Source organism: Melospiza georgiana, chromosome 15 (genome assembly GCF_028018845.1).
Source record: "Melospiza georgiana isolate bMelGeo1 chromosome 15, bMelGeo1.pri, whole genome shotgun sequence".
NCBI classification, from domain to species: Eukaryota; Metazoa; Chordata; class Aves; order Passeriformes; family Passerellidae; genus Melospiza; species Melospiza georgiana.
Genome location: NC_080444.1, coordinates 9,865,523 through 9,891,263, shown reverse-complemented (window position 1 = coordinate 9,891,263; position 25,741 = coordinate 9,865,523). Strand labels below are relative to the sequence as shown.

At 42.8% G+C, this 25,741-nt stretch overlaps 2 protein-coding genes across 3 annotated transcripts; both read right to left on the bottom strand.

Annotated features, from left to right (window-relative positions):
- Positions 1-1,566: 1,566 nt before the first annotated feature.
- On the bottom strand, positions 1,567-7,718 carry C15H5orf15 (chromosome 15 C5orf15 homolog). The gene is made up of 3 exons (XM_058034784.1): positions 7,616-7,718; positions 4,203-4,774; positions 1,567-3,151 (listed from the first exon to the last, which is right to left on the bottom strand). Exons 1-3 carry the CDS (start codon positions 7,716-7,718, stop codon positions 3,020-3,022), a joined length of 807 nt encoding a protein of 268 aa, XP_057890767.1. The 3' UTR covers positions 1,567-3,019.
- Positions 7,719-9,297: 1,579 nt separating this feature from the next.
- On the bottom strand, positions 9,298-24,703 carry VDAC1 (voltage dependent anion channel 1). Of its 2 annotated transcripts, none has more exons than XM_058034582.1 (9): positions 24,596-24,703; positions 18,155-18,224; positions 17,547-17,596; positions 17,201-17,353; positions 17,058-17,110; positions 14,688-14,915; positions 11,596-11,746; positions 11,067-11,124; positions 9,298-10,236 (listed from the first exon to the last, which is right to left on the bottom strand). In XM_058034582.1, the coding sequence occupies exons 2-9, from the start codon at positions 18,219-18,221 to the stop codon at positions 10,145-10,147; spliced, it is 852 nt and encodes a 283-aa protein (XP_057890565.1). In that variant the 5' UTR covers positions 18,222-18,224; positions 24,596-24,703; the 3' UTR covers positions 9,298-10,144. The 2 variants fall into 2 exon arrangements, with proteins under 2 accessions (XP_057890565.1, XP_057890566.1); XM_058034583.1 differs by having other exon boundaries at positions 10,152-10,236; positions 11,063-11,124; positions 24,596-24,680.
- Positions 24,704-25,741: the final 1,038 nt, after the last annotated feature.

The following is a 25,741-nucleotide window of genomic DNA, read 5'->3' as shown; positions in this document are numbered from 1 at the left end:
ATATTTTTTTAAATATTTCTATTTTTAAAAAGTTTTTACTTCTGTGGTAGAGGATGTGCACTACAGTAGAGCAAGCAAAGAAAAACTGCTCTTCTTAAGTGCTTGTAGTACTTGAGTGAGGCAAATCTGTACTCCACTAAAGACACAAGTGCAAACCATCATTCCATGACCTCAAACATCACTTACCCAACTCAAAAAGTTTCAGTCCTGGTATGGCTTCATGAGCAAAAGGCTCATGATAATGTGATTTTCTCCTCTAAGGTAACCTCAAGAAGAGCATTTTCAGAGAGGAACTACATGGGCAATTCAGCCTAGGATGGATTTAATACTTGCAGTCCAGCCCAGGGGTCATTAGGCCCAATTACCTAATGAACATCCCACATCTGTGGGGCAGGTATTGTCATGGCACAGCTAAACCCACAAGCATTTTAAAATGTGCTGACTGCAAAACAACCTGGTTTGCCAACTGACTAAACCAGGCCTTTGCTTCTGTGAGCTTTTTAGAGAAAGCTGTCAATCATGCTGTGTGCATTCCTCCTCCAGAAGTCAGTGGGTTTGCTGTAAGGAGCAGCTTAAAAGCTGTAAAGATTAATAAATATCTCTTCTTAGAGACAGCCTATCCACAAAGACAATTTGGTGGAAGCAGGGCAAGGAAATACAAGATTATTCCTCAAACATAGTCCTTAAGAAGACACTGTTAGTTGTTCAGAAAGCTGAAAGAACACATTTACATTGGTTTTACTCTGCCAGTTGAACTATGCTTCAAGAGCTCTGGAAGACAGCCAACATGGATGAAGTTCATATCTATGAACTCCAGAAAGTAACACAATGTGCCTTATTTCAACTGATTCAGAGTGACATTAATTTTCTGTCAATTACTGTTTTTAACAGTATTGTAGCTATTATAGTGAGGGAAGTGGCTGAAAATGTAACATTTGTCTCTTTGGCCTAATTCACAGGGTGGGCTGAATAGAAAATGAAACTTCTCAGGTGGGCATCACTGCACTTCTGCACAGGCAGGCTGCTCACTGTGGGTCCTGTGTAAGGCCTGTGGGACCAAGCTGAAAGGAACACATGCTTCTGCCCAGGGTGAATGTACTATTTTCTACTGTCAAAATCACTACACTTTATAATCAGTAACTTTTTTTAAGGACTAAGTCACTGAATTTCTTTTGGGTGCAAAAGCATTAGCCACCTCCTCAAATTCCCATATTTAAACATCCTAAAGGAAATTTGAGAAGTAACCTTTCCCTTTAGATCTTGAGCATAGCAGTGTTACACTTCCAAGTAATTATGTTTAGGTAAGAATTTCAAATATCTTCCACAAGAATTACAGACTAAACAACTTAAGCTAAAGAAATCTTGTTAAAGAATGTATTAATTCCCACACCTTAAAATATCTAATTTAAACCTTGCTATCTACCCTACAGAGCATTCAACAGATGCACATAACAAACCTTCACACACCCAGTATGGGCAACAGAGAAGATGGTTTTGAAATGGTTTCCAATTCCAAGCATAAGCAAGTTCTTTATGGTAAGTTACTGTATAAAAGCAGGGAAATAGTTAAGGTAAGAAACACAGGCTCATTATTGTCATTTATTTTAAAAACCTTATTCAAAATATTAAGTGATACAAGTCCAAATACAATAAAAATTACTGCAAGAAAAGAGTTTTGGGATATTTTGTTTGTGCTTTACTTCCTGTGGTTATGAAAAGAATGCATTTAACAGTAGGATATAGAACTTTTAGCATTTCATTCCTAAAACAGTATCATGCCTTCAGACTCCTCATGCCAACAGGCGTGAAATCGATTTGTTTCCAAATGTTACATAACTACTTGAATACCAAGTTATTAATTATGGGGTTCTGATTCACCATTATTTACAAACATATCAGTCTGAAAACTAAATCACAAACAGAATGTACAGAAAACTAAAATTTTATATTTTACAACTCATGAAAACATAAATAATGGAAGTACAAAAGACAAAATTAAAAAAAAAAATCAAAAAAAACTACTGTAGCAGTAACTTGATTTACACTAATGCATAAATGTTTGTCAAAAATGAGAGTGCACTGTCCACTGACTGGCACTTATTTTCACCTGTCTGTTACCTGGGTCAGAAAAAGAACCAAATAAATTATTCTTACAGTTTCTCCCATTTATAATATAACAAATCACACATCCATTTCCCAACTGTCTTAAAATTCAACAGAAAGCTCTGATGTATTGAAAGCCTGTCAGCTATCTACATTTTAGTAAAATTATTCAACAAGGCTTGTTTTCCACTCATTAATTACAAAGACAATGAAGTCATAAATAGCAGAGATAAAAAAAAGGAGAGTCAAGAAGGTGCATACCTTCACAAACACCTTAAACATTTTAGGAAATATATGGTACAGAACTTCTGAAATAAAATGTGTTATACATAATTGTTATAAAATTATTTATGGCGTGAACACATATATAAATTATTAAATTGCAATTCTAGCTATTTTGCCAAAATAGGATCAAATTATGCACCAAGAAAACAGAATCAGAAAAAACTAAATGAAAGACCTGCAGCATCAGAATTTAAGCACAGAAAAAAGTAATTATATTTTAAGTTTGCAATATAGTGGAATTTATGAGCCATGTAAGTGATTAGCAAAGAGATCATTAATTTGATTTAGTGATGCCAAAGTCATTAATTTATTAGACCTAAAATATTTTATGCTTATTTTTTTGTAGTATGACTATTAAGACTGCTCCAGACAGAAGGGAATGATGCTTAATGAATGGAAAGAGCACTAATTTATTAAATTGTCTATCTTCACAGTTGATATAAAACCCGACCAAAGTAGCAAACAGATGGATCATGCCCTTGATCTTCCATGAGATTTAATCTCCAAAACATCCAGGTCAAAGAGAGTACATCTCATTTCTGTACAAGCAGCTTATTTAGAATACCTGAATATCATTACATGACTGGGCAGGCAAAGAGTGCTAAGTTCAGCAAACTCAATCCCAGTGTGTTCAGAACACGTAGTCATTGGTTATTTTCAGGGAAGGCATGGCTTCGTTAACGTTCTGGTCTAAACGATGATATTCCACTGTCCTGGAGCACAGGCCATCCCTCCACCTTCGGCTCTGCACCAGCAGGAAGATCTGAAAGATAAACAGGACAACTTGGAGCTGCTGCGCAGAAACATTCTGGGTTTGCCAGAGCTTCACAGTGGCACTGACACCGTGGTTTTACCCCCTGTGCTGGCAAGGGCATTACTGCAGCAAAGACAATTCATTTTCTAATCACTTAGTTGAACAGCTCTCAGATAAATTTTCAAAATGCAACAGCCTTCATCATCTTCCCCTATAAAGAGTTGGCAATGCACATTACAGACAGGCCACTGCACAGTAAGAAGGTTTTGGGGTTTTAGCTGCTCTTTTTTCAGTCCTGTAAATCCTCACCCAGAGCAGTGTTCTCCCCCAAAGATAAACACTAAACTTTCCTCGTATCTAATAAGTAATCTATGGTTTAATGCAAATTTGTGCATGCAACTCTGTTGTGCCTGGTTGGGCTGAAGTTAGATTTTAATGCTAGCAATATATTTTGGAATAACAACAATCTGACTATTTTTGAGACACAGAGAATTAGTTCGTACTGAAGAAACATTTACCTGAAAATAGTAACTTAGTAGCTTCTCTATGTAAAACTGGAAGCAGCATTAAACATTTTCTAAAAGTCTGTAGTTACACCCTCAGAATTTCTATGATATAAAGACCATATCAAAGTGACTATTAGAAGGATTATCACAATCATAACAAGAACATTCCCACACCATTTGCAGTTAAACCTCCCTTAATTTCTTGTCTTCCTGTGCAGAAAAACAATTAGTTAATCGTTCACCCCCACTTGACTTGGCTCAGGTCTCCTTTATAGAACTCATGTTGTGCACTGCTTGTGTCCATTACTGTACTGATTAATTACTGATGTCACCAATTAATTCATTTTCTTATTGTAAATATTTGATTCAAGTTCTTTTTCATTGTGCAGATAAAAATCACACTAATGATCTGCACATTAGTATCACCACAAGACTAAGTGGTCAAAGATTTAATTCTTCAAAAAGCTAAGTCCCTCTTAAAAACACGTACAAGGGAATGCAACTTTATTTTAAACACTCCAGCTGTTTCTCTCAACCTTTCAGAGCACACCTACCTTCCTCTTATTGTGATAGGTGACATAAACAACAGCTACTAAGAAGGCAACTACAACCAAATGAAAAAAGAAATGGCTGTCTTCTTCTTCATCCAACCCTGAGACAGAAACAGCTTTAATCTTCTCATCAAGGGTCTTGATCTCCTCATTGTAATTACTGATGGTGTCAGAGTTGTCATCTTCTGAAATCTCTAGGAGGTCTGGACTGTATCTGGAATTTGGTGTCATTTCATAAGCATAGTCATCTCCATCTGACTCCATAGTTTCTTTGATGATGGGTGGGGAACTATTTATTGTGCCTTTCAAATCTGTTAGAAGATCTTCTTCCTCAATTTTAGTAGCTTCAGAAGCATCAACATCCACCTGTGACACTGGACTAGCAGGGACAACAGGTGACAAAGAGTCACCGTTTGCTGTAGGTGGCTTTCCTGCAGTCACCGAATTGATTTTGGCCTCCTTTCTCGCTGAGGTTAAACTCTGCAAGCTGTCTGTCAAATTCTGGGATCTACTCAGTGTTTCATTCTCATTTGCAGAAGAAATATTTCTTGTAAGAACTTCCTCTTTCACAGAACCTGAGAAAAGGATGAGAAACAATCAGCACTATGCACAAGGCACTGACTTCTCTGACAGAAAACTACTGCCACAAATTTCCTTCACAGACAAGAAATCACATGAAGAACACAGCATATGTGACACTGCAAACTTTTTAGCATTCAGATGCAGAAATAGATACTCCTCCACTTTGGCAACTTCCAAAGAAAAGTCCTGAGTGGACAGGAACTCAAGTTTGGAAGCACATGCCTTCCAGACTAGTGTGGGAAAGTGTCCCTGAAAAACTCAGCACGCCTGTTTTCCAGACATAGGAACTTCAAAGAGATGTCACCCTTCCCTCTGTGCGTCCCTGACATCCTGCAGACTCATACATGATTAGCATTTTCTCCATCATCACATTCTTCCTCCCTCTGAATGAGTTGAGGTCTACAAAGGAGGCTGTTCTCAGGAAAGCTTTTCCTGCAGTTAAGTTTTTCATCTTTCACCATTGCATGTTTTACCAACAAAGAATGAGAAAACACTGCCAAGCCCCTCAGTCAGGACACAAGAGAGCAGCTCCTCTTCCCAGGCACTGATTTTCATTGAATTTGTAGACACTGAAACAGATTTGCAACCTTCCATTACCTCAAATGAAACTACTGAACCACGGGTTAAACACAAACACTGCCCATGCTCCTGGAGGAAAGCCTTTTGTTGGCAGCAATTATTGTACTCAATTAAGTCAGAAATAGCACAGTAACAATGCACCCTCAGGCAAATTGACAATCTCTCCAATGCTGGGAGGGCTTTGCAGAACTACATAAAAAACAAGGTGAGCATTAAATCCTGACACAGTGCCCACTGTCCCTTTTCTTTATCCAAAGGCCAGTAAAAAAAAAGACGCAGACAGAATTTAACAGCCATTTTTTTAAAGCCTAAAAATTAACAATCTATTCATGTTTGCAGCACATCACTACCAGATTCAAACCCAGAGGCACCCTAAAAAATGTAGAACAAATGTTAGACTTTCAGCCTGCATTTTCATTTAAAATGGGAAACCATCCTTGCCTTTAATTTTGATATGCCAAACTAATTTTTCATTTCACAAAAGCAGTGATACTTTCATTAAACATTTTCAAGGCTCACAGGAAAGTTGCAGACTCTAGAAATGAAGCATTCAAGCAACTGCTCGTGTCAGGTTACGTGTAAGTAAAATATTACAGAGGGGACACTGAATCATGTTATTCATGGAACCTGGATATTTGCTGAGGTTCAGGTACAACAGAGCTCTTGTTTACATGGCACACTTCTGCAGGATGAATTACTCTTTAACCCAACTGTAACACACAGGAGACTCAACTCATCCCACGTGAAGCAAACACCACAGTGCCTCTCTGCTGAAATTCAAAGTCAACCATTTCACAGCTAACACACTTTTTATTGCTGAAAAACTACTCATCTGAATTATTATATCAACATTAACTTGTTCAGTTCTTATCCAGGACAAGTTTAGGGAATTCTGATCTCTCCTCAGGTTTAAGCCAGCTAGTTGCATATGCAGAGATAAATATGAGGGAAGGCAGTTGCAAGGTAATTTCCTATTTTTGGGAGCTGGCATATTGTGAGTGAGGTCAACCTTACTGCTACCCTCCCCAAACAGACAAAACCCATTAGAGAGTAATGGCTAAACTGTCTGAAATACAAACAAGCATATTTTGCCTACAAACCTATATTGCATCTGGCCTTACACTTCAAGTTAATCTTGAATTCATTATAACACTGAAGTTTTAGAAGAATATATGCTTAAATGCAAGGCTGTTGCTGCACCTTCAGACTGAGAAAGAGCAATTTCCTATTAATCCTAAAATATGCCTGGGTTTTTGTTTTAATAGCAGCTGGAAGTTTAGCAGCTAAACCACGACTGATTTATGGTATTTACCCCAAACTATTTGGCATTACAAACGATGGTTGCACTGTTTACAATACACAACACTGTCAGATTATTTTAGATCCAGAGATGCCTTAGCTTCAGAAACAGATACTAATGTTCAATTACGGTGACAGAATTAGCAACACAAACACTGCACATAAAAAAACACGTCATGGCTAAAATTCATTTCCAGGAAAACTGCTTTTAGAAAGCAAGTTGTTTCATGACTCCTGAAGTTAAAAACTCTTCATTTCCTTAAGATTTCTGTCCCAAATTCTTACTGCCTACCCATTAAAGCAGATGGGGAGCAATACAAATACAGCTGGTGTGCAGATACATACTGACTGACAAGCACGGAAGGAACTATGGATCAAACAGTTCCCTTTTTTCCTTCATTAATTCCTTTCTCTTTACTGCCCAGCCAGTACTCCATCCAAAACAAAGAGAAACTCACTGCCCCTGAAACACACATTTCTTACCAGCCTTTGGTTACAGCCGTCTGTAGTTTTAAGGGGGAGAAAGAAAACACTTAACTAGGAGTCAACTTGCAGAATAACATTAAGCTTAATTTCTAGGGGAGGGAAGACTAAAACCAGGCACGCAGACAGAGTATTTAGAAAAAGAATCCCAAATCTGATGAATGAAGTGACCAGCGAACTGCTCTGCACAGCAGCAAAAGCTCTGCACACCTGGCAGGCGGCCTCCCGCACCCCGCTGCCCTTCCCCCGCGCACAGCCCAGCGCCCGCTGCCCCCAGCCCGGCCCGAACCGAACCGACCAGAGACCGAGGCCAGCCCCGGGGCCAGGCCCGGTCACCTCACGGCACGACCCGCGCCGGCCGAGGCCGCACAGCGCTCCAGGCCCTAACCTGAGAGACCAGAGAGACCGGCGGGGCCACCGCGCTGCGCCCACAGCCCGCAGCCAGCCCCCCCGCCCGGCCCCGCGGCGCTCACCGGGGGATTCCTGCCCGCGGGCCGCCAGGGCCCAGCCGCAGAGCAGCAGCAAGCACAGGGCGCGGCCCACCGGGCCCCGCCGCTCGCCGCCGGCCGCCGCCATCTTGGCCCCCTCCGCGGACGTGGCGATGGCGCCGCCCCTCGGGAGGCGGCCGCGCACGCGCGCGGGCGGGAAGGCGCGGGGCGCGCGCAGGGGCCGAAGGAGGTGTCACAGGAGCGGGGAACGGTGGAATGGTGGCGATGGAACCGTGCGGTCACGGAGTGCTGGAATCGCACAGCATGGAACCAGCGGGGCTGGGAAACCTGTTAGACCGTCCAGACCAACCCTCCAACGGCACTGCCACCGCCACCGTTACCCTAAACCACATCACCCAGCGCCGCATCCCGGCGCCTCTGAAACCCCTCCGGGGCTGGTGACTCCACCGCCTCCCTGGGCAGCCGCTCCAATGCCCGGCCACCCCGACAATGAAGAGGTTTTCCTGAATATCTGATCTTAATGCTCCAATCTCAGCTTTAGGCTAGTTCTGCTCCTCTGCCATGCTCCTGGGAGCTGACAGCACACGGTTCTTTTGGACCGGTGATGTCTGGAAGGGCTCAACTACTCCCAGGAGCGCTGCGTTAAATGTCTGAGACGGGAAATACTTAGTAATGGCTCCTGGTGAGGGAAGGGCAGCCTTGCCCCACTTGTGGTCTGTCCCTGAGGAGGTGGCTCTGCAGTGTCCAGTTAGGGGAAGCCAGCCTTGCCCAACTGTGAGGTGGCTCTGCAGTGTCCCGGTGAGACGAAGCCAGCCTTGCCCTGATGGCTCTGCAGTGTCCCTGTGAGGGGATGCCAGCCTTGCCCTGGTGGCTCTGCAATGTCCCGGTGAGCGGATGCCAGTCTTGCCCAACTGTGGGCTGCCCCTGAGGTGGTGGCTCTGCAGTGTCCCTGTGAGGGGGATGCCAGCCTTGCCCAACTGTGGGCTGCCCCTGAGGTGGTGGCTCTGCAGTGTCCCTGTGAGGGGGATGCCAGCCTTGCCCTGGTGGCTCTGCAGTGTCCCTGTGAGGGGGAAGCCAGCCTTGCCCTGGTGGCTCTGCAGTGTCCCTGTGAGGGGGATGCCAGCCTTGCCCTGGTGGCTCTGCAGTGTCCCTGTGAGGGGGATGCCAGCCTTGCCCAAGTTGTGGGATGTCCTTGAGGTGGCTCTGCAGTGTCCCGTTGAGGGGATGCCAGCCTTGCCCAAGTTGTGGGCTGTCCCTGAGGTGGTGGCTCTGCAATGTGTCGCTGTCGCAAGGACATTGCCTCATCGGGCACATCCTGCACCGCAGCTCTTGCCATCTGCAGCCACCCACGGCCATGGCCTCCTCGTGAAAAATACAAATACTAATCAACAGCCACACTGTTGAAGTTGATCCAAGCTGTTCATTGCCCACACTTGTTTATAGAGAGGTAATTAACTTCGTGATTTCTGTAATAAAGGACAAATAAGTCATGTTATCTTGTTTTACCCATGAGATAAACATGTGTAATGTGCAGTTGTCAGAGCTTAGGCAGCACGAAGAACAGTGCCACATCTGGAATTTAATTTTACTAAGTATTTTTGGTTTGTGTGGTACAAAACATGCACCGAGATGTTGCCAGTCTTCTGCTGGAGCCACAAATGTGGATGAAATTGTTTTCACAATTAATACAAACACAGAGTAAAAGATGACATTTCAATATTTTATTCAAGTCAGGTTTGGGTTTTTTATCCATTTTTAGTAGTGTCAAGTACAGCATTTTGGGGTCTAGTTCCACACAAAATGGAAGACTCTCTAAAAATGTACCCATTTAGTTGCTAAAAAAAAGTGGTAATAAAAGAAAACTCTGTTTTAGAATTAGTGATGCAACTATGTGATTGCAGTTGCAAAGACTCTTCCCTGATTATGTCCATTTTACAAGCTTTTTCATCAGTGCAAGGGGAAGGAACCACAACACAGGACAGGCAGTATTGGCTGAGTCACATCAAACCTCCTCCACAAGGACTTGGACAAGGTAGACAAACCTAAAGCATTCTGGAGACAGCAGTAGGTGTGGGATAACCAAGTAAGACAAACCATGGATGAAACACATATCTAAAAAAATAAATTTTAAAATCCCTTTTTCAGACAATTTTGCACATTCCCTCACTGACTGAAACCTTAGGTGTCAGAACATTTTGCTTACACAATGAACAGTACAATACAGTGGTCTGCAATTCCCAGGTTTATAACACATTATCACGTTCCTTGTGCCATCATTGTATTAGTAGAGGTAATCAACACCTTCCTTCTTCTTATCATGTGGCAGCTGACAGATGTGATGAGCAATTACATAAAGAAAAAAAGCAAGGATTTTTTATTCATGATTTTGTCTCCACTTCTTTAACATCATTTTTAAAGCTTAGCTGTCTTTAACCAGGACTAGCAGGACAGATACGTAGCAACACTTGCACCCCAGACAAAACATTGAAAGGTACACTATTTTCTGAAGGTAGCTATGCTGTATTTTCAGATTAGCAATTATGAAATCACTCCTTATGCTTCAAATTCCAATCCTAGACCAAGTTTGTGACCCCCTGCATTGATATTCTTGCCATCCAACAAAGCTGACAACGTCAGCTTGATACCTGCAAAAGAGAAAAGGGAGAGAAAAGTCAACTTAAAACTTGGAATGAGCTTTATGTTCAGAAAGTGCCATGTCTGTTACTGCTTTAATTTATTGGGTAGCCAAGTTAACGGGATTTGGCAGCTGGCCTTGGAAGGACTGGGCATTTTAAAACAATTTACAGATAAGAAATCTTTCTGAATTATGAAATTTATAATAAACCATGATGATAGATTCTGCTTTTTATCACTTTGAGTAATTAAAGCTCTGAGCCAATTCACTGCTGCTGGTCTGCTGATTAATCTAATTTCAGAGTCCAGGATTATAAAAACCTGGGACCTTGATACATACTCACCTTTCCAAACCACTGTAAAATCTGGATATGAAAAAGCCCAAGCCCCATCTGCTGTAATATCTCATGTCAATCTGCTCAGTATTCTGGCAGCAGATTTATTACACTACATTAAAACCAATTTTGCAGCAGAAAGATTGCCCTCTTCCTGGGCCAGGGGACCTTGAGAAAGTCACATTTTTAAGAAGAATAAACTCTGTAATAGGAAGCCTCTGAAATAGTAAAAATTTAGTTACTGATCTGTGACACAAAAAATTATACACATATTTTATGTCAACATGAGAGACTATTTGACTGGTCAGTGGACAATGGTCTCTAATAATTCTGCTTCCAACAGATATCCAAAATTAACAGAACAGTCCCTAGAAAAGTTCATCACTGGCTTGCCAAGCATGAAGAGCAATCTTACAACCCATCATACTTTATCACCAAAAAACTTCTGATATTTCAAGATTGAGGTATCACTTTATTGATTCAGACTTTTTTCTGCATAGACTTACCTGGCTTTAAAGTCTGAGTGTATCCTAACCCGATCAGACTGGAGTTGTTCACTTTAGCCTTAAAGGGAAACAATAAAGCATTATTTAGTAATAAATAGTAAATAATTAAGTATCTTTCTTCAAAGTTCTCCATTCCTGAGAATCATGCAATAGCTTTTAAGCATGTAGGGATTTCAAGTTTTAAATCCCAAATAAATCTAGAGTTAATTTTTCTACAACTTAAATACCAATCTCAAAGAATCTATAGTCACTGTAGAAAATAATAGGTTTATTAACATAATTTTTAATTTTTTCCAGACTGACACAAAAAACAGTCTCAAAATAGTGCCCAGTAATACAATAAAACATTCTGTGTCTCCTTTAAGGAAAATCCAATAGCTGTGCTCTCAGGCTGCCAAAACCAAACCACACAGATCCAACTCCACAGCACAGAACTGCATCAAGACTCTGCTGATGGAAAGGCTGCTTTCCTTTTCCATTACAAGCACTTATTTTCAAATGCATAGAAATGTACATGCACAGGACTCACAGAAAAAGAGGCATCTGGGTCAATCTGATACTTGGCTGCTATTCCGAAGCGAGTGTTGCTATTTCCAGCTGTCCAGGCCAGATTCACAGCAGTTTCCAGTTGATCATTCACCTTCTGGTAAATGGAGCCGCCAAACTCTGTTCCATCATTCCTGGAAGGAATGCATTAGTGTCGTTTTAAACAGCACCCCAAACAATCATCTTTTATTTTTCCAGTAAGAGCTGTATTTGCACAACATCCACTTACACCTCATTAAATATCCCTATAACAACTAAGATAGAGACATTAGGCCAGATTGGTTATGAAGCTATTTTTAGATGCTTCAATTCATTGCAGATTATTATATATCCACAACTTCTAAAATGGAAAAAAAAAATTACAAACTATCAAAAAATTAGACCAACGATGACAGCTTCTAATTTTCCCTTTCCTGTAGATGGAAATCTTTGTAGCAGAGAGATTTATTTTTCCCTGTGTGACTCTGAAATAATTATTTTCCTTGGCAAATGTTTCCTTGTGCCCTGAGAGGGCTGTACCCCAGTCACAGAGCCTGAGTCATCCCAAAACTGCCTTGTCAGCATGCTTTTACCAGACACAGAGGAACTGTATCACAGGGGAAGATGCCAATTTAATGGGCAAGTCTACAGGCTTTTGCAAATGAGTTCCATTTGCAACAGTCCTTATGGTACATCTGTGCTAAGGTCTATGGACTAGAAACAGAAATTGAACTAATTTTGCTTTGCAGAGAGCACTGGCCCACAGCTGAATGGTGAGTAGCACAACTTCCAATTACTACTGCCCCATTGTCACACAGGAATAAAGTGTGGTATAAAAGGCAAAATGTTAGACCATGCAGATCATAAAAACAAGACCAAAAGACTTCTAAAAGGCCTTGCACTCATAAACCAGTGAGCATCTGAATTTCCACTTTTGCTTATCTTCTTAAAGAGAGGACACATATTGTAGAAAACAGGCTTCAAACCCCAGGAATATCCAGGGTTCTTCTAAACTGTGAAATAATCTGGTTCCAATTACTAGAGTACACCAGACCTTTAGTGATTACAAAAGGGGTGGATTTAGGATCTTTTACCCCTTGGGTCTGATATTCTTTAGTTCATAACAGTTGCACAAACAGCAGTATATGCCTATTGAGAAGTTCAAGCAATAGCAACAGCCTCTTAAATTGTTAGAGCAATTCTTCCAGAAAAACACTACAATACTTACTTCAGATAAGACTGAAGCTCACATTAACTGCATGTGCTTGGCTCTCAAGAAAAGGAGGGATTAAAAAGGACTGAGGAGAGCTGGTTATACAGGCAGATTTTGTGCAAGGTTCCCACACAGCTCTGTCTTGACCTGCAACATTAGTGGGGGGGGGGCGGTCTGAGCTATGCTTAAAAAATGAGGAAAGTCATATATAAAACTAGAAATTATCCAGCCCTACCTCCCTTGTTTTTATTATTAAAGAATAATAATAATACTTTCAACTTCTTTTTTAACTCTAATAGTAATAATAGTACTTTCTATGCCAATAATAGCACTTTTAATGTAGTTATAGTAAAAAAATAACACTAGCCCCCTATGAAATTTAATATATTAGGGCATCCTGAAGGCAAGTAACTTTCTAGAGTCCCCATCTGGTTTGTGGAACAAAAAAAAAACACGCTTCATGCCCCACCTAGTTCCATTATCTGCTCTGCCACAGCATCCCAGTGAAACACTGACCTGTGTAGATGTAAAAACCAAGCAGCCTAGTGAGGGAAGTTCCATACGCAACTCTTTCTGGGATCATAAAAAAGCTCTGACATGTTTTCAAAGCTGAAATACATCAACCACCTAACTAATCTATTATTAAAAATAAATAAGATTTCTATTTGTATCATACATCTGTAGTTTTGTACTATAACAGCAACCTGAGAAGCAGACCCTCAGGAATACAAGAAAATATCTGAGCCCTCATTGCTGCCATGAGTTTCTGCTGTTGCTTTAATTAACAGTAATAATAACCACAGCATTTTATAGCAAAAGCCAATAATACAATGTTTTGAACTGCTGCAGCACAACTAAGCTGAAAGTCATTGCACTTGAAGGAGCAACTTCTAAATCCTGAGTGGAAGGGGACCCCACATATTGTTTTGATGGAAGTTTTCTGCCCACAGTTCTGTGCTTTGGCAATCCTTCAAACACACTGTCTGGGCTGTGGGGGTTCGATTGTTCTGTAAGGCAGCGGGAGCTTCCTCAACCAGCTCGCTGCAAAACAGCGTGAAACGGAACAGAAGGCCTTTGAAGGAGTAGCTCTAGGAAGGCAGAACAGTTGTTCAGCCCCCAGATGGAAACAGCCTGGAATAGCTCTGCTACATGCAAAATATCCAATTACCCAAGGGCACGGAAAGGGGGGGCCAGGAGAATGGATTAGGGATTGCCTTATCTTAAAAAACTGTCTTCCCAAAGCAAAGGCATAAATTGCCTTTTTAAGAGGAACAGCAGACAGAGAAATTTAAGTTTTCATGGAATTTGATCCTGGTTTCCCACTGTTGATACATTCAGAAAGGACAAGTACTTGTGTAAATATATTATTAGAAGTTGCAATACCAAATAAACTTCTACACCATATCTGTTCCAGTACTAGAACAAACCCAGTCCCTGTCTCTTCCAGTCACTCCCTTTTGCCTGTTCTTGTTCACTCTCTGATTAACTCTTTCATCTACACATCAAACCACCATTTTGCTTGATGTTGACAGGTGTAAAAGGAAAGCATTGCTGTTATTTCAGCTTTCACAAAGAGTATTTTTATAACTTACTTTTTTTATTATATCACTAACGGATTCTAACAGTCCTTATCTGTTAGACAGACACTGGACCCTTGGGTGCTCAGTGAGCTCCAGTTCCTTCCATCATGCACTCCCTCACCCACACAACCCAAAGAAAAGGTAATGCAGCTGAAAAAATACAGCTTGACATCTTTAATGAAGAATTAATTTCCAATTCACCATTTCCTTGTGCACCATTGCTGAACCACTGACCCTTTCATTGTTTAGCAAGCAGCAAAATCCTTCCAAATTCCTTTTTAGTGCCTGTCTGCCAATACTTACACATTAGTATGAAGCTGGAATTCATCAGTCTTATAGCCAACAGCGAAGTTGCTCTGGGTTACTCTAGACTTTGCTGTCTCAAAAGTCATTTGGTAGCCTGCCAGCCACCCCTCATAGCCGAGCACAAGAGCTCCACGTATTGAAGGACCCGCAATATCAAAATCCATGTCACAGCCGATGTTGATGTGCTCCCTTTTGTACCCCGACTTAATTTTAGCACTCTTTTTCCTAAAGAGAAAAGACAGATATCATATCTTTGCAAAGGTACACCTGTAGGTAGCAATTCCATCATATCACTTATTTAACTCAGTGTAATAGCTCCTGAAGACATGTGCATCCCTAGAGAGCCACATGATACGTCACCTTCTCGTGTTCACCTTTTCAAAATCCTAAGTCAGCTACAGTGAATTCTTTGCAAATGAGCTATAAAATGTGCTGTGGTGCCCCCAGAGCACTTCTGGACTGTCTTCTGAAAAGCAGCCACACAGATGGTAATTAACAAAACCATATCCTCATCTCCAACCAAACGGTTTTGGAAGTTTGATACATACAGAGAAGGAATGGAAACTGTAGAGTTTACAGGTTTGCTACCAGAAGTCCACAGTCGTGGACTTGCTTGCCTGTCCCAAGCAAAAATCTTGGCAATCCCAGGTAAACAATTTTTAGACAATCCTGGTGAATTGGGTAATTTTATTCACTGTGACAGACATTAGGAAATCACTACTTTGTGAATATCTCTGCTGTGAGCAGGCTGCTTCAGTGGCTCTGACATCCCCATTTCTCCTTATGGTACTTTGTGAACTTTAATGGCTACAGCCATTTACAGCCACCAGAAAGCTGCCAGGTTAAGGCAGAAATAAACTTTCCTGAGTCACTTGTTTATTTTTATACTATTGGCCAGAACAGTATTTTCTCATGTGATCTTAGGTTGATTTACGTCAAGGGTGCCGACTTTCACAAGGCAAGAGAGTTATGTCTAATATATTCAGTGACTCTTAATTTAAGATTTTTTTCTTCTCTTTTTACAGGTGTCTTCTGTCTTTGACCAAATCTTTAGTGAAATCTTTCTGAAAAGTCAATTTGAAATTTCAAATCAACCTTTCACATCAGCTAACAAAAACAACCTCCAAGAACAGTTTCAGTGCTGTATCAGACCCACACAGAGACTGATCTCTTTTTATTATTATTAGCTCAGACCCAGGAATTTCTTGTGTTTTGCAAATCAGAAATGAAGTGCAGGAGTGCCAAAAGCACTCATCTGCAACTTCTGTAAAAGCCAGCAGTACCTCTCCCACCAATGTCACAGGGACAGAGGTAAGAACACAGAGTGCTCCAAAAAATTACTTTACCTGCTGAAAGATTTGTCACAGTCAGTAAGTAATAAGGAGGGGAGAAGAAATCTCATATTCAGACATGGTGCATCACTGTCAAACTAAGCCAGGTTACACCAGGATTGAATCTCACCCCATTTAACCACATTTAACAGTTCTCTCGAGGCAATCATAACTACAGTGTCTGTGAAGTGCTCAAGAAATAGTTCTAGACCTGTAACAACATTCTTGAACAAGGTTTTTCCTTTTATTTTCTCCAAGAATCCTACCAGTTAAGAAATAATTATAAAAACCTACTTGAGATTTTTCTGATTAACAAAAGTATCTTGTTAATCTAGAATTAGGAGTGGACTGAAAGCAGCTGACAATGCAGAACACTAAATCTAAAAGACAGGGTGAAAGCTCCCCTGGGACTATTACCCTGAGAGCCTGCAGTGCAGTCTGCTGCTCTGGGAAGCTGATGTGCAGAATCTTTTGACTCACTGGCAGCACTGCTTGCACAGATAATCAGGGAAAAAAAATAAACTAACATCTAGAACTACAGCTGCTGCTTAATCCCTCTGGCCCACATTAAACACGGCATCCAATCACCATGTCAGGAATACCCATCCACCACCCAGGCACACTGTGGCCTGCAAGAATTCAGATGATAAATTCAGCTCGGGACAAGAGCCCAGTTCTGTGTCAGCCTATCAGAGCTGTGGCCAACTGGCCCCTGGAGCTCGTTAAGCTTTGCATTACAGCTGACTTGTTTGGTGCTTTTATTGAGGCAGCAGCTCATCCTCTGACACGGCCAGAAATATACAATGGAGCAAAACCACAACTTTTTCTTCACTCTCTAATTCTAACTATAATTTTCAAGCTACTGTGTTTAAGTTTGCTTGCTATAGTTAAGGATTATAAAGGGATTGTTAACACTAAGGTGTAAATGACATGGACATGATTTCATCATACATAGGCTGATTATTACCTGTCTTGATATCTCAGGACAAATACTGTAAAATGCCTTTTTTATCACTTTAGCTTACTCATTTCTTACCCAGTGTTAGGAGAGAAGGTGGAGTCAAAGGTCAGCTTCAGGCCCCGTGCAAGCTGAACAGAAAAGAAATTCAGTGATTGGATTTCTAATTAGACATTGACATATGTGAATTTGTAAATTGCTTTACTGGAGCCAAAAATTACCTGATCTTCAAGAGTAATCTCAGTGCCTAGTGTGTTGTCAGTGTTCCACTTTTCTGTGAACATCAATCCATATTCCACCCACCTATATTTTGTTTCCAAACTACCACTGACTTTGTTTGTTTCTGAGTTTGCTGAACCTGAGCTTGTAAATTCCTGAAAGAAAAAAATAATTTATACATATATGTATTTGTCAATATATACAATCAAGCAAATGCTTATACTTGTAAAACATATCAGTCATTACAATTTGTTAAATATTAGTTCATATAAATACAAATATATTGATTTTTAAAGGAAATATACAGTAATCACAAAACCACTGCAATGTTTTGGATTTCAAACTCACCAGTCCATTTTCAGATCTTGTTTTCAAATCAAGCTTTATTAACCCAAAACCTAGAGAGTGAGTAAAAAATATGAATCATATATATGTTGATTTCAAAAGCATTGCTGATTTATTTCTTAAAACTCTCTTCTAAATCACCTGTGAACTATTAAATAGTTAAACCAAGGGCACAGTTATCAAACCATGTGTTTCTAAGAAGCAGCTTGTACCCACTTCAGATAGCACTTGACTGATGAATCCTATTGACCTCAGCAATATAATTGGGACCAAATTAGGTAATAATACTTTTATTCCCAGTGAGCAGCATTCTGTTCATAAGCAAACTACTGCCATCAGTGATCCTGTTCATCAATACAAGGGCACAGCCAAAATACAGCACACAATTTTCTCACAAAACCAACAACACTTCTATGGGGAACAGGAAGAATTTTATCTAAAGAAAAGTATGTTACCCTCCCTTTCTAAACAGCAAGGGCAATGTGAAGCTGTGATTCTATGGATTCTAATGGAAATAATTGGAGTACTTCTCAGGGGAAAGTAATAAAATCCTAACAGTTTCAGGAGTCAGGTAGATAGCAAATGCCCAAACTTATTTTGGCTTTATTTACCATATCCCTTGGTGAAAATATCTCTGGCAGATTTGCCCAGGTCAGCATATGCAGGTGGAACAGCCATTTTCTGGAAAGGAAAATTTAAGAAATGAAAAAAGGAAACTACAGCGGTCAGAAATTTACTTAATTCATTTAAGCAACAAGAAACTTAAGCCCGTTTCAGCCCCTTTCATTTTGTATCCCCCACCCACCACTCAAATACACCCTGAAGAAAGCAGCTATTGCAAACAGTGTGATTTCATTTTGCTCGGGAGCCAGCAGCAGCCATGACCATGTACTTGCCACTAAGGATGTGAAACAGGCTGCAGAGCTAATTAAAAGGAAGTGTCTATGCCTTTCCAAAGAGTTAACTGTTGTTTTCTTATCAGAGTAACTCATGAAAGAACTTCTGTTTTTTTCAAACCATTTCTCGGAAATGTTTCTCCTGTTTCTCACAATGGATCTCTGCATTCTGATGTAAAGCATTAGGACACCAACTCATTCACTAAGGAAATGTAACCAGAACAAGCATCTACCATCAGGAACATTTCTCTTCCCCTAATTCAGAACAGCAAATGGATAACATCTATGTCAGCAAAATCAATAAATGGACATTCTTATGCTTCAGTTTTCTTTGACTTTACTATCACTATTAATGGGTTAATGTCTCTCCCTAGACTTTGACCTTTCGGTGTTTTTCTGTGCACCTGAGAAAAAAATGACCTTGCTGAGAAAAATTCAGCCTGCAGAGAGGCTGCCCTGTGAGGCCAGGCCATTGGGAGGGCAGCCACAACCCTGCTTCAGCAGCAAAATGCAGACTGGAGCGCCCTGCAAAGGCACAGCCCAGGGCTGGGGACACTAAGGGGCAGCTTCCTCCACTGTGCTTTGTGTCTGAGGGATGCCCACACTGCCATGGAGTTCCTCACTTTCCCATCTTCAGCAGGCCCTGACATTCTTAGTTCAGTGGCCTCCTGCAAAAGACATAAATGCATCCCATTTCCTCTGCCACTGGGAAAATTGTCTCACCATATACAGAGAAGAAAATAGGATTCTGAGAGGAACAAACCAAGTGAATCTCCTTTTTTGTCCAAGTACAATAATTTCTACTCTCTTATTCAAATAAAGTCTTTAGGTGAGACAAAGTCAAGCTATCTGAAATGGTGCACATCTTCTGTCTTTGTAGACAAGATTTCCGAATTCTACACAGCAAAGGAGATAAATTATACTTATAAAGCTAATCCTCTTGATACCAGATGTTGCACTAAAATTCCATATTCACTAACTTTTTGGCTATTCAAAAGTAATAAGCAGTTTACTACATATGCATGCAAATGCTTAAAAAACTGCCTCACACTTACTCCAGAGTATTCAATGTTAGCAGAAAACAGCTCCTTTAAATCCCACACAAACCCACTAGCTCCAAACACGAGGGTGCCTTAATATCTCCCTGGCTGCAGCCTGGGATGCAGCTCTCAGGCAAGCTCACCACCCCATGGAGATCAGATAGGGACTTTCTGCAGTCACTCAGCGCCTCGAGCACTCCAGACAACAAGCTGGGGCCTGTTACAGCAGGATATTGCTATTGCATAAAGGAAGAATCCCTATCCTAGAGGGAACAAAACAGATCTGGTGGCTGAATAAAGGCAAACAGCCTTTTCAGAACATGAAGTAGGATACAAGGGCACATACTATGGTGTAACTTCAGTTGCAGACTATTTGGGTGCATGTCATTTCTTCCCAGCTATATCCACTATTAAAATGCATCCTCAAATACACAACCAGCTAAAGAGTTAATTTTTTTTTTAATTCATATTCCAAAGCAGTTTTAGCTGCTTATATTTAGCTACTTAAATTTCTCTGCTTGGGTTTGTTTTGTGAAAATATACAAACAGGGATTTAATTTTTGTACACAAAATTAGCCTTAAAAAGGAGGAAGAAAAAGGGAAAAAAAACCCCAAAAACATAAGCAGAAAAAAACCTTAAGAAAGTATTACCGTATTTGTGTAAGTAATTCCTCTGCTCCTCACTGAAGTCACTAGAAGCAGATACAATACCCTGCTTGGAAATCACCCCCCAAAGTCAGGCAGCACTCAGGAGAGGTTTGGCAGGAGTCACTAAGAGCTGTCTGTGTACAGCAAATGCTTCTGCCTTGCCAGAGCAGCCCAGCCCCATGAGAACCCTCTGATGGATGTTGCCATTTAGCATCATCAAAAATTAAAAATATTACAAATCTCTACACTTGAAAAATCAAATAAGCATTGCTTTGAAAGATAATGCACTGCTCTGCCAGCTGCATCTCAGAATCTATCAGACCTATTTTATCAACAGTCCCTTTGAGTCACTTCATAAAATCAAAATATTTTCTTTATAAATGAATGCTGTATGCTTTTGGGCTGGATTTTATCAGTCATGTTTTTCCCTTCTCCACACCCATGAAGCCAAGTTTTGTTCCCTGATGCCTGTGTATCCCCTCTGGCTGTGGCCAGGCTCATCAGGTGCATGAGCTATGCCAGGCTGCTCCACTGCTGCAGTCTGGGCCCAGAACAGTGGGAGACATGAGAGCTCCACTTAGACAATTACTATAATTAGGGGACAATACTGAAAGCCAAATCCCTGCTGGTTGTAAGGTAAATCATTAAACACACACAGAGCAAGGTGTTTAAAACTGCTGAGTGTGGAAAACACTAGGAGCTGTGTACTTGGTGGCTAACCTTGCCATTGTCAGCAAGAACAAAACAAAAATTTCTGTTTGCACTGGCTAATAAGAAGGCTCTTGTTTAACAGATGGAAAACAAACCTGATTACATCCTGTGCGAGTACAGGTTGTAAGACAAGCATGCTTAGCAGGGATTCAAACTCTTAAAGGATCAAGGAATGGCCGTGGCCAAGTGCCCTTGCTTTTCACCAGTGGGATCCCTGCACATTAACTCAGATTAGGTTTGGACTGAAATGAATTCACTGCTTTTATCCTCGTCCAACTGTGCAAATAGCTCAGCGTGACTGCGGACCTCAACAGAGCAGGCCAAGCAGAATATCTGTAATGTGTTCTAAGGGGGAAAATATTTTTGTTTCTTGAGTAAGAAACACCATAGCATGAGTGATGACTGAAGAAAACCTGAACTGAGGAGTAAGCTCCAAGTGCTGCTGTGAGCATACCTCCAGGAATACCTGATTTATAATTGCCCCGGGGAGAAAACAGGAGTTCTCTTTGGAGCTGCAGGACCCAAGAGGCAGCCCCAGTGAAGATTTCATTACAGCAGGCCAAATTTGAGTATTTTCCAGTGTCACAGATGGCAAAGTTTTCACTCTGTGATGCAATTCTGAGCAATTAAATAAAATTCAGTCCAAAAAGTAACAAACCCACAGGGTGCCCTGGAAAATACAAGGATTGGCTGCAACCAAAGGAAAACGCATTTCTGCTTGATAACTGTCATACATGCCTAGGTTAAAGTTTCCCTGCACATATTTATCAGGTTTATCATATTTACATGGGGAAAGGAATGATCTAAAAATGTAAGACAAGTATAAATCCATTATAAGAATAAAATTCCCATGAAGACACTGGAAGTCTATCAGATTGAAGGCTAAGAAAGTAAAAAGGTTGGATTTATCCTTATGCAGCCACATTTTATTCCAATAAATCTGAACTCATGTACCATTTCTTGATGGTACCCATAGTTCTGAACATTGCAGCTCCCTGTCTCCAAAAGCATGAAAGTAGCACAGTACTTGCTACTTTTGCAAGTAATAAAAGGTGCTACTTTGCTGGGTGGACACATTACAGCTGCTAGGAGCAGCTGGGAAGGACAGACAGCACTGGGTTATGTGACTAGTTACAGTCTATCTGCATGGGGAAAAACCCACATGAGGCTCTTTTGCCTCAAGGTTAAAAAGAATACTAATTTATTTTTCATTTATCTCCTTCATTAAAGGAAAAATTATTCCTTGGAATGAAGCAGCTTTTAGGTGCCTTTCTGGACCCCCAGCCTGGGCAGCGTCATTTCCCAGCCAATTTCTGTTGTGTCAGTGCATCACAGAGGAGGGGGCTTTGCTCTCAGACAGAGCAGGGCCCAGCTCCCTCCACGTCCCATGGCTGCCTGGAGGCACCAGCTCCACTTGGCACCAGTGTCCCTCTACAACATCCCAGGGGACCTCAGTGCTGGCTCCACACGTTAGGTTTTATGGTCCAGATCCCAAATTCCTTCAAGCCATGCCCACAGTCTACTTCAGATCAGGTTCAGCAGCCTCCTTGTGCAGAGATTTAAGAGCACACTTACCCCTAAATACATGCACAGTCACACAGAGGTCAAACATCAAGTTAGGCACATTCACGAGGCTTTCGAGAAGCCAGTAAAAGCACGTGGTTTGTAAATACTCGGCATTATTACACACAATACTTAACAACACTTTTTGTCCCAACTTGCTACTGTGCCAACATCATATAATCCATGCAGCATTATGACTCAAAATTTAAGATGGGGAGTCCACAATTTCTTTTGTTGCAGACGTTATAAAGCCACGCAGCGTCCCTGTGTCACTCGCAGGATCCCAGCCCTCCTGCTGGAGCTTTGCTCCAGAACTGCATGCATGATGGAGCCCATTTAAACAAGGGTTTATGCAGTAACTCTGTAGCCCAATAAACAGAGCAGCATAAAGGAAATAAACCCCTTAAAAGCAAATGTAAATATTATTATTTAGGCTATACCAATTATGGAATTAAAGAAAGAGACAGCCTGCTCTTAATCATAAGGGTACACATTAGGAACTGCAGTGTTGTATGGCAGCCCCTTATTAAACTATCACATAGAACTATCGATTAAATTCACTTGCGGGGAAGTCACAGCTTGCTGTAGCTACTGTAGTTACTAAACTGCAAGGGAAGAACACAGAACCACATCCCCACATGGTAAATTCAGCTGTTTCTGTTGAATATCTGCAGAGGAGAAGGAGAGCAGTGCTGCTGTCCCACCCCGTGGCACCAGCATGGCAGGGCCCAGGCCAGCGCACGCCCGGCAGCGCGCTCAGGAAGGGACACGTCCTCGCTCCCAGCCCCATCAGGAACACCCAGCACCACATCAATGGGGATGAGTAATTAAAATGGAATTTTGTCTTCCAGCACGATGTGACAGCTCACGCAGGAAAGGAGCATCTGCTACACCAGTGGATGTGTTTTTCCCTACCTGCAGCAAATGCCAAGGCCAGGAGGGCCTGAGCTGCCTCCATCCTAACAGTGCCAGTGCTGGGGACATCCTCCTGCTGCTACAGCAGCCAGCAGTGATGTCCCCCACACCTTCACACCCCCATACACACACCCCAAATTGTGGGCAGGAAGAAACAGTGGATCAGTGCAAACCTTTGATGGAGATTACCAGGGGGAGGCATTATTCTGGAATGTCATTACAATAGTGCAAAAGCCCATTTCTGACAAAAATTCATAGGTGAAATGCCACGAGAAATGTGAATATTCAACCATCCACTGTACCCAACAAAACAAACTGCAACACACCTCTATTCTTACTAAGTCATCTGAGAAACAAGCTGGGATCTGTTTCTGCTGGAATCACTATAAATATTCCCCAGAGACACAACCCTGCATTGGTCACTGATGATGAGTCAGCTCCACTCCATTTTCTGAAAATTTTGTCACCCTTTTTTTTTATTATTTTTCAAATACCTAAAGACTGAATGAGTCAAAGAGTTTTCCCCCCTCCAGCAAGAGTTGTTCCCAGCAAGGGCTGTGACAAGGCAGAATCGAGGCAGCTGCTGCTGCGGCCCCACAGTGCTCATTATGGGAGCGGAAAGCAGAGACATGGGGATTTTTAAACTGACATTATTCCCCACAAGTACAAACCTATATTCTGAGAATAAGCAGAATGAAATGAAAGAAGAAATCAGTTTGCCTGCTTGGCTTGAGGCTTGGGGCTTTGGTACATATCAGAATGAATTTGCCAACCCGCAAGAAGGATGCCAGGGGCGCAGAGGAGCGAGGTGAAAGGGATGTCAGAGCCGAGACGGTGCTGAACGCGGGCAGGTACGGCCACCTTCGACCTTTGCCTCCCGGGGAGGAGCAGAACGGTCCCGCATGCCGGAGCGCTCGGCAGGAGCCGCCGTGGCCCAGTGACCTTTCTCCTCCCGTCACGGGGCCAGCGCCCGCTCCGCCGAGCTCGGCCTCCGCATCCCGGGATGCGGCGCCGGGACCCCGCCGCGCCCGCTGTCCCGCCAGCCGCGCTGTCCCGGCCACCCGCGCCTCCCCAGCGGGCCCCCGCGTCGCAATGCCCGGCATTACGTAAGGACACGGTTTTATCCCCGTTCCGCCGGGCCGGGGTGGGCAAACCCGCCCGGGGCGCTGCGGGCTGCCCCCGCTCCCACGCATGCCCCGCGCCCGGCCCCGCCGCCCGCATCGCATCGCATCGCATCGCCCCGCACCGCGGCCCGGCACCCAGCCCGGGACGGCCCTACCTGCCCCCGCCGCGGCGGCAGCTGCGCTCCGCTCCGCCTCGGCCTCCTCCGGCGGCGGCTGCCCCTGCCCGGTGCCTCCCCGGGCTCTGCGACGGCGGCGGTGCGTGACGGCGGGCGGGACCGGCGGGGCGGGGCGGCCGCGGCGGGCGGGGCGGCCCGGGCTGCGCTGCGGAGCCGCTCCCGGGCACGGGGCTCAGCCGGGCACCCTCCGAGCCCCGGCCGCGCCCGGCCAAGGCACCGCAGCGCGCCCCGGCATCCGCGGGATGCGCCGGGGCCAGCCCCGCTACGGCCCCGGGCACCTGCAGCGCCTGGGTACCAGAATGCCCGGCTCTGCGGGAAACGAGACCAGGTGACTTTTAAAGGGCCCTTCCGAGCCAAACTACACTGATTCGAGGAAAGTCCCCATTTAGTCTGAATTAGCTAAATTGCCTAGAATTCAATTTAGAATTTAATTCTAACTCTCCGTGTTGTTCAATTTCAATTCCCCATATCCTGGTTGAGGCAAGACTAATGGGAAAGAAGGACGGGAGGATTTGAAAGGATCTGTGAGCAGGTGAGGCTGTGTGTGATATCTGGTGAGTGTCCAAAGGAGCTGTCAGGGAGCCAGGGGTCATTGAGGCAGCAAGACTTGCCTCGTGGGGACTGCCTGCGGGGTGTGAAGAGGCTCTCACGAATTAGGGAGCTGATGGCTTTCCTAACTCCCCCTCAGACACGAATCAGCCCTCACAGCCTACAGGGAAGCTGGACTGGGTCCAGAGCAACACTCTCCTGGTGACAAAGCACTCAGGCAGGGAGTGCTCTGCTATCAGAGGGGAACAGAGGTGGAGCTGGGCCACTTTCAGGATGAGATATCAACCCAGTCCTGCGCTGTTGGAGGTCCTTGGGACACTCAGAGCATCACCCACAAGATAAACAGGGGAATCATCCCAGCCAGGAAACTGCTGGTGGTCTGGCTGGTCACCCTTCTGCCCTCACCACATAGGGGATGTCTGTCAAAAAGAGAATCATTGCTGAGAGTTTACATCCCACTCACAGGAACTTTGGTTTATTTTGGTTTGGTTTTTTAATTATTTCTTTCCCGCTCTTTCTCCCTTGCACCGTGGCAATGGATGGTGAGAGGAGGCAGTTTCCCTGCTTCTGCTCTCA

Excerpts from the sequence above, each read along its gene's own strand:
- C15H5orf15 (XM_058034784.1), bottom strand. The coding sequence starts at position 7,718 with ATGGCGGCGGCCGGCGGCGAGCGGCGGGGCCCGGTGGGCCGCGCCCTG. Across the intron at positions 4,775-7,615 it reads CCGCGGGCAGGAATCCCCCG|GTTCTGTGAAAGAGGAAGTT; the intron begins GTGAGCGCCGCG and ends TCCTTTTCTCAG. Across the intron at positions 3,152-4,202 it reads CCTATCACAATAAGAGGAAG|ATCTTCCTGCTGGTGCAGAG; the intron begins GTAGGTGTGCTC and ends TTTATCTTTCAG.
- VDAC1 (XM_058034582.1), bottom strand. The coding sequence starts at position 18,221 with ATGGCTGTTCCACCTGCATATGCTGACCTGGGCAAATCTGCCAGAGAT. Across the intron at positions 17,597-18,154 it reads TATTTTCACCAAGGGATATG|GTTTTGGGTTAATAAAGCTT; the intron begins GTAAATAAAGCC and ends CTCACTCTCTAG. Across the intron at positions 17,354-17,546 it reads CAAGATCTGAAAATGGACTG|GAATTTACAAGCTCAGGTTC; the intron begins GTGAGTTTGAAA and ends TTTTTCTTTCAG.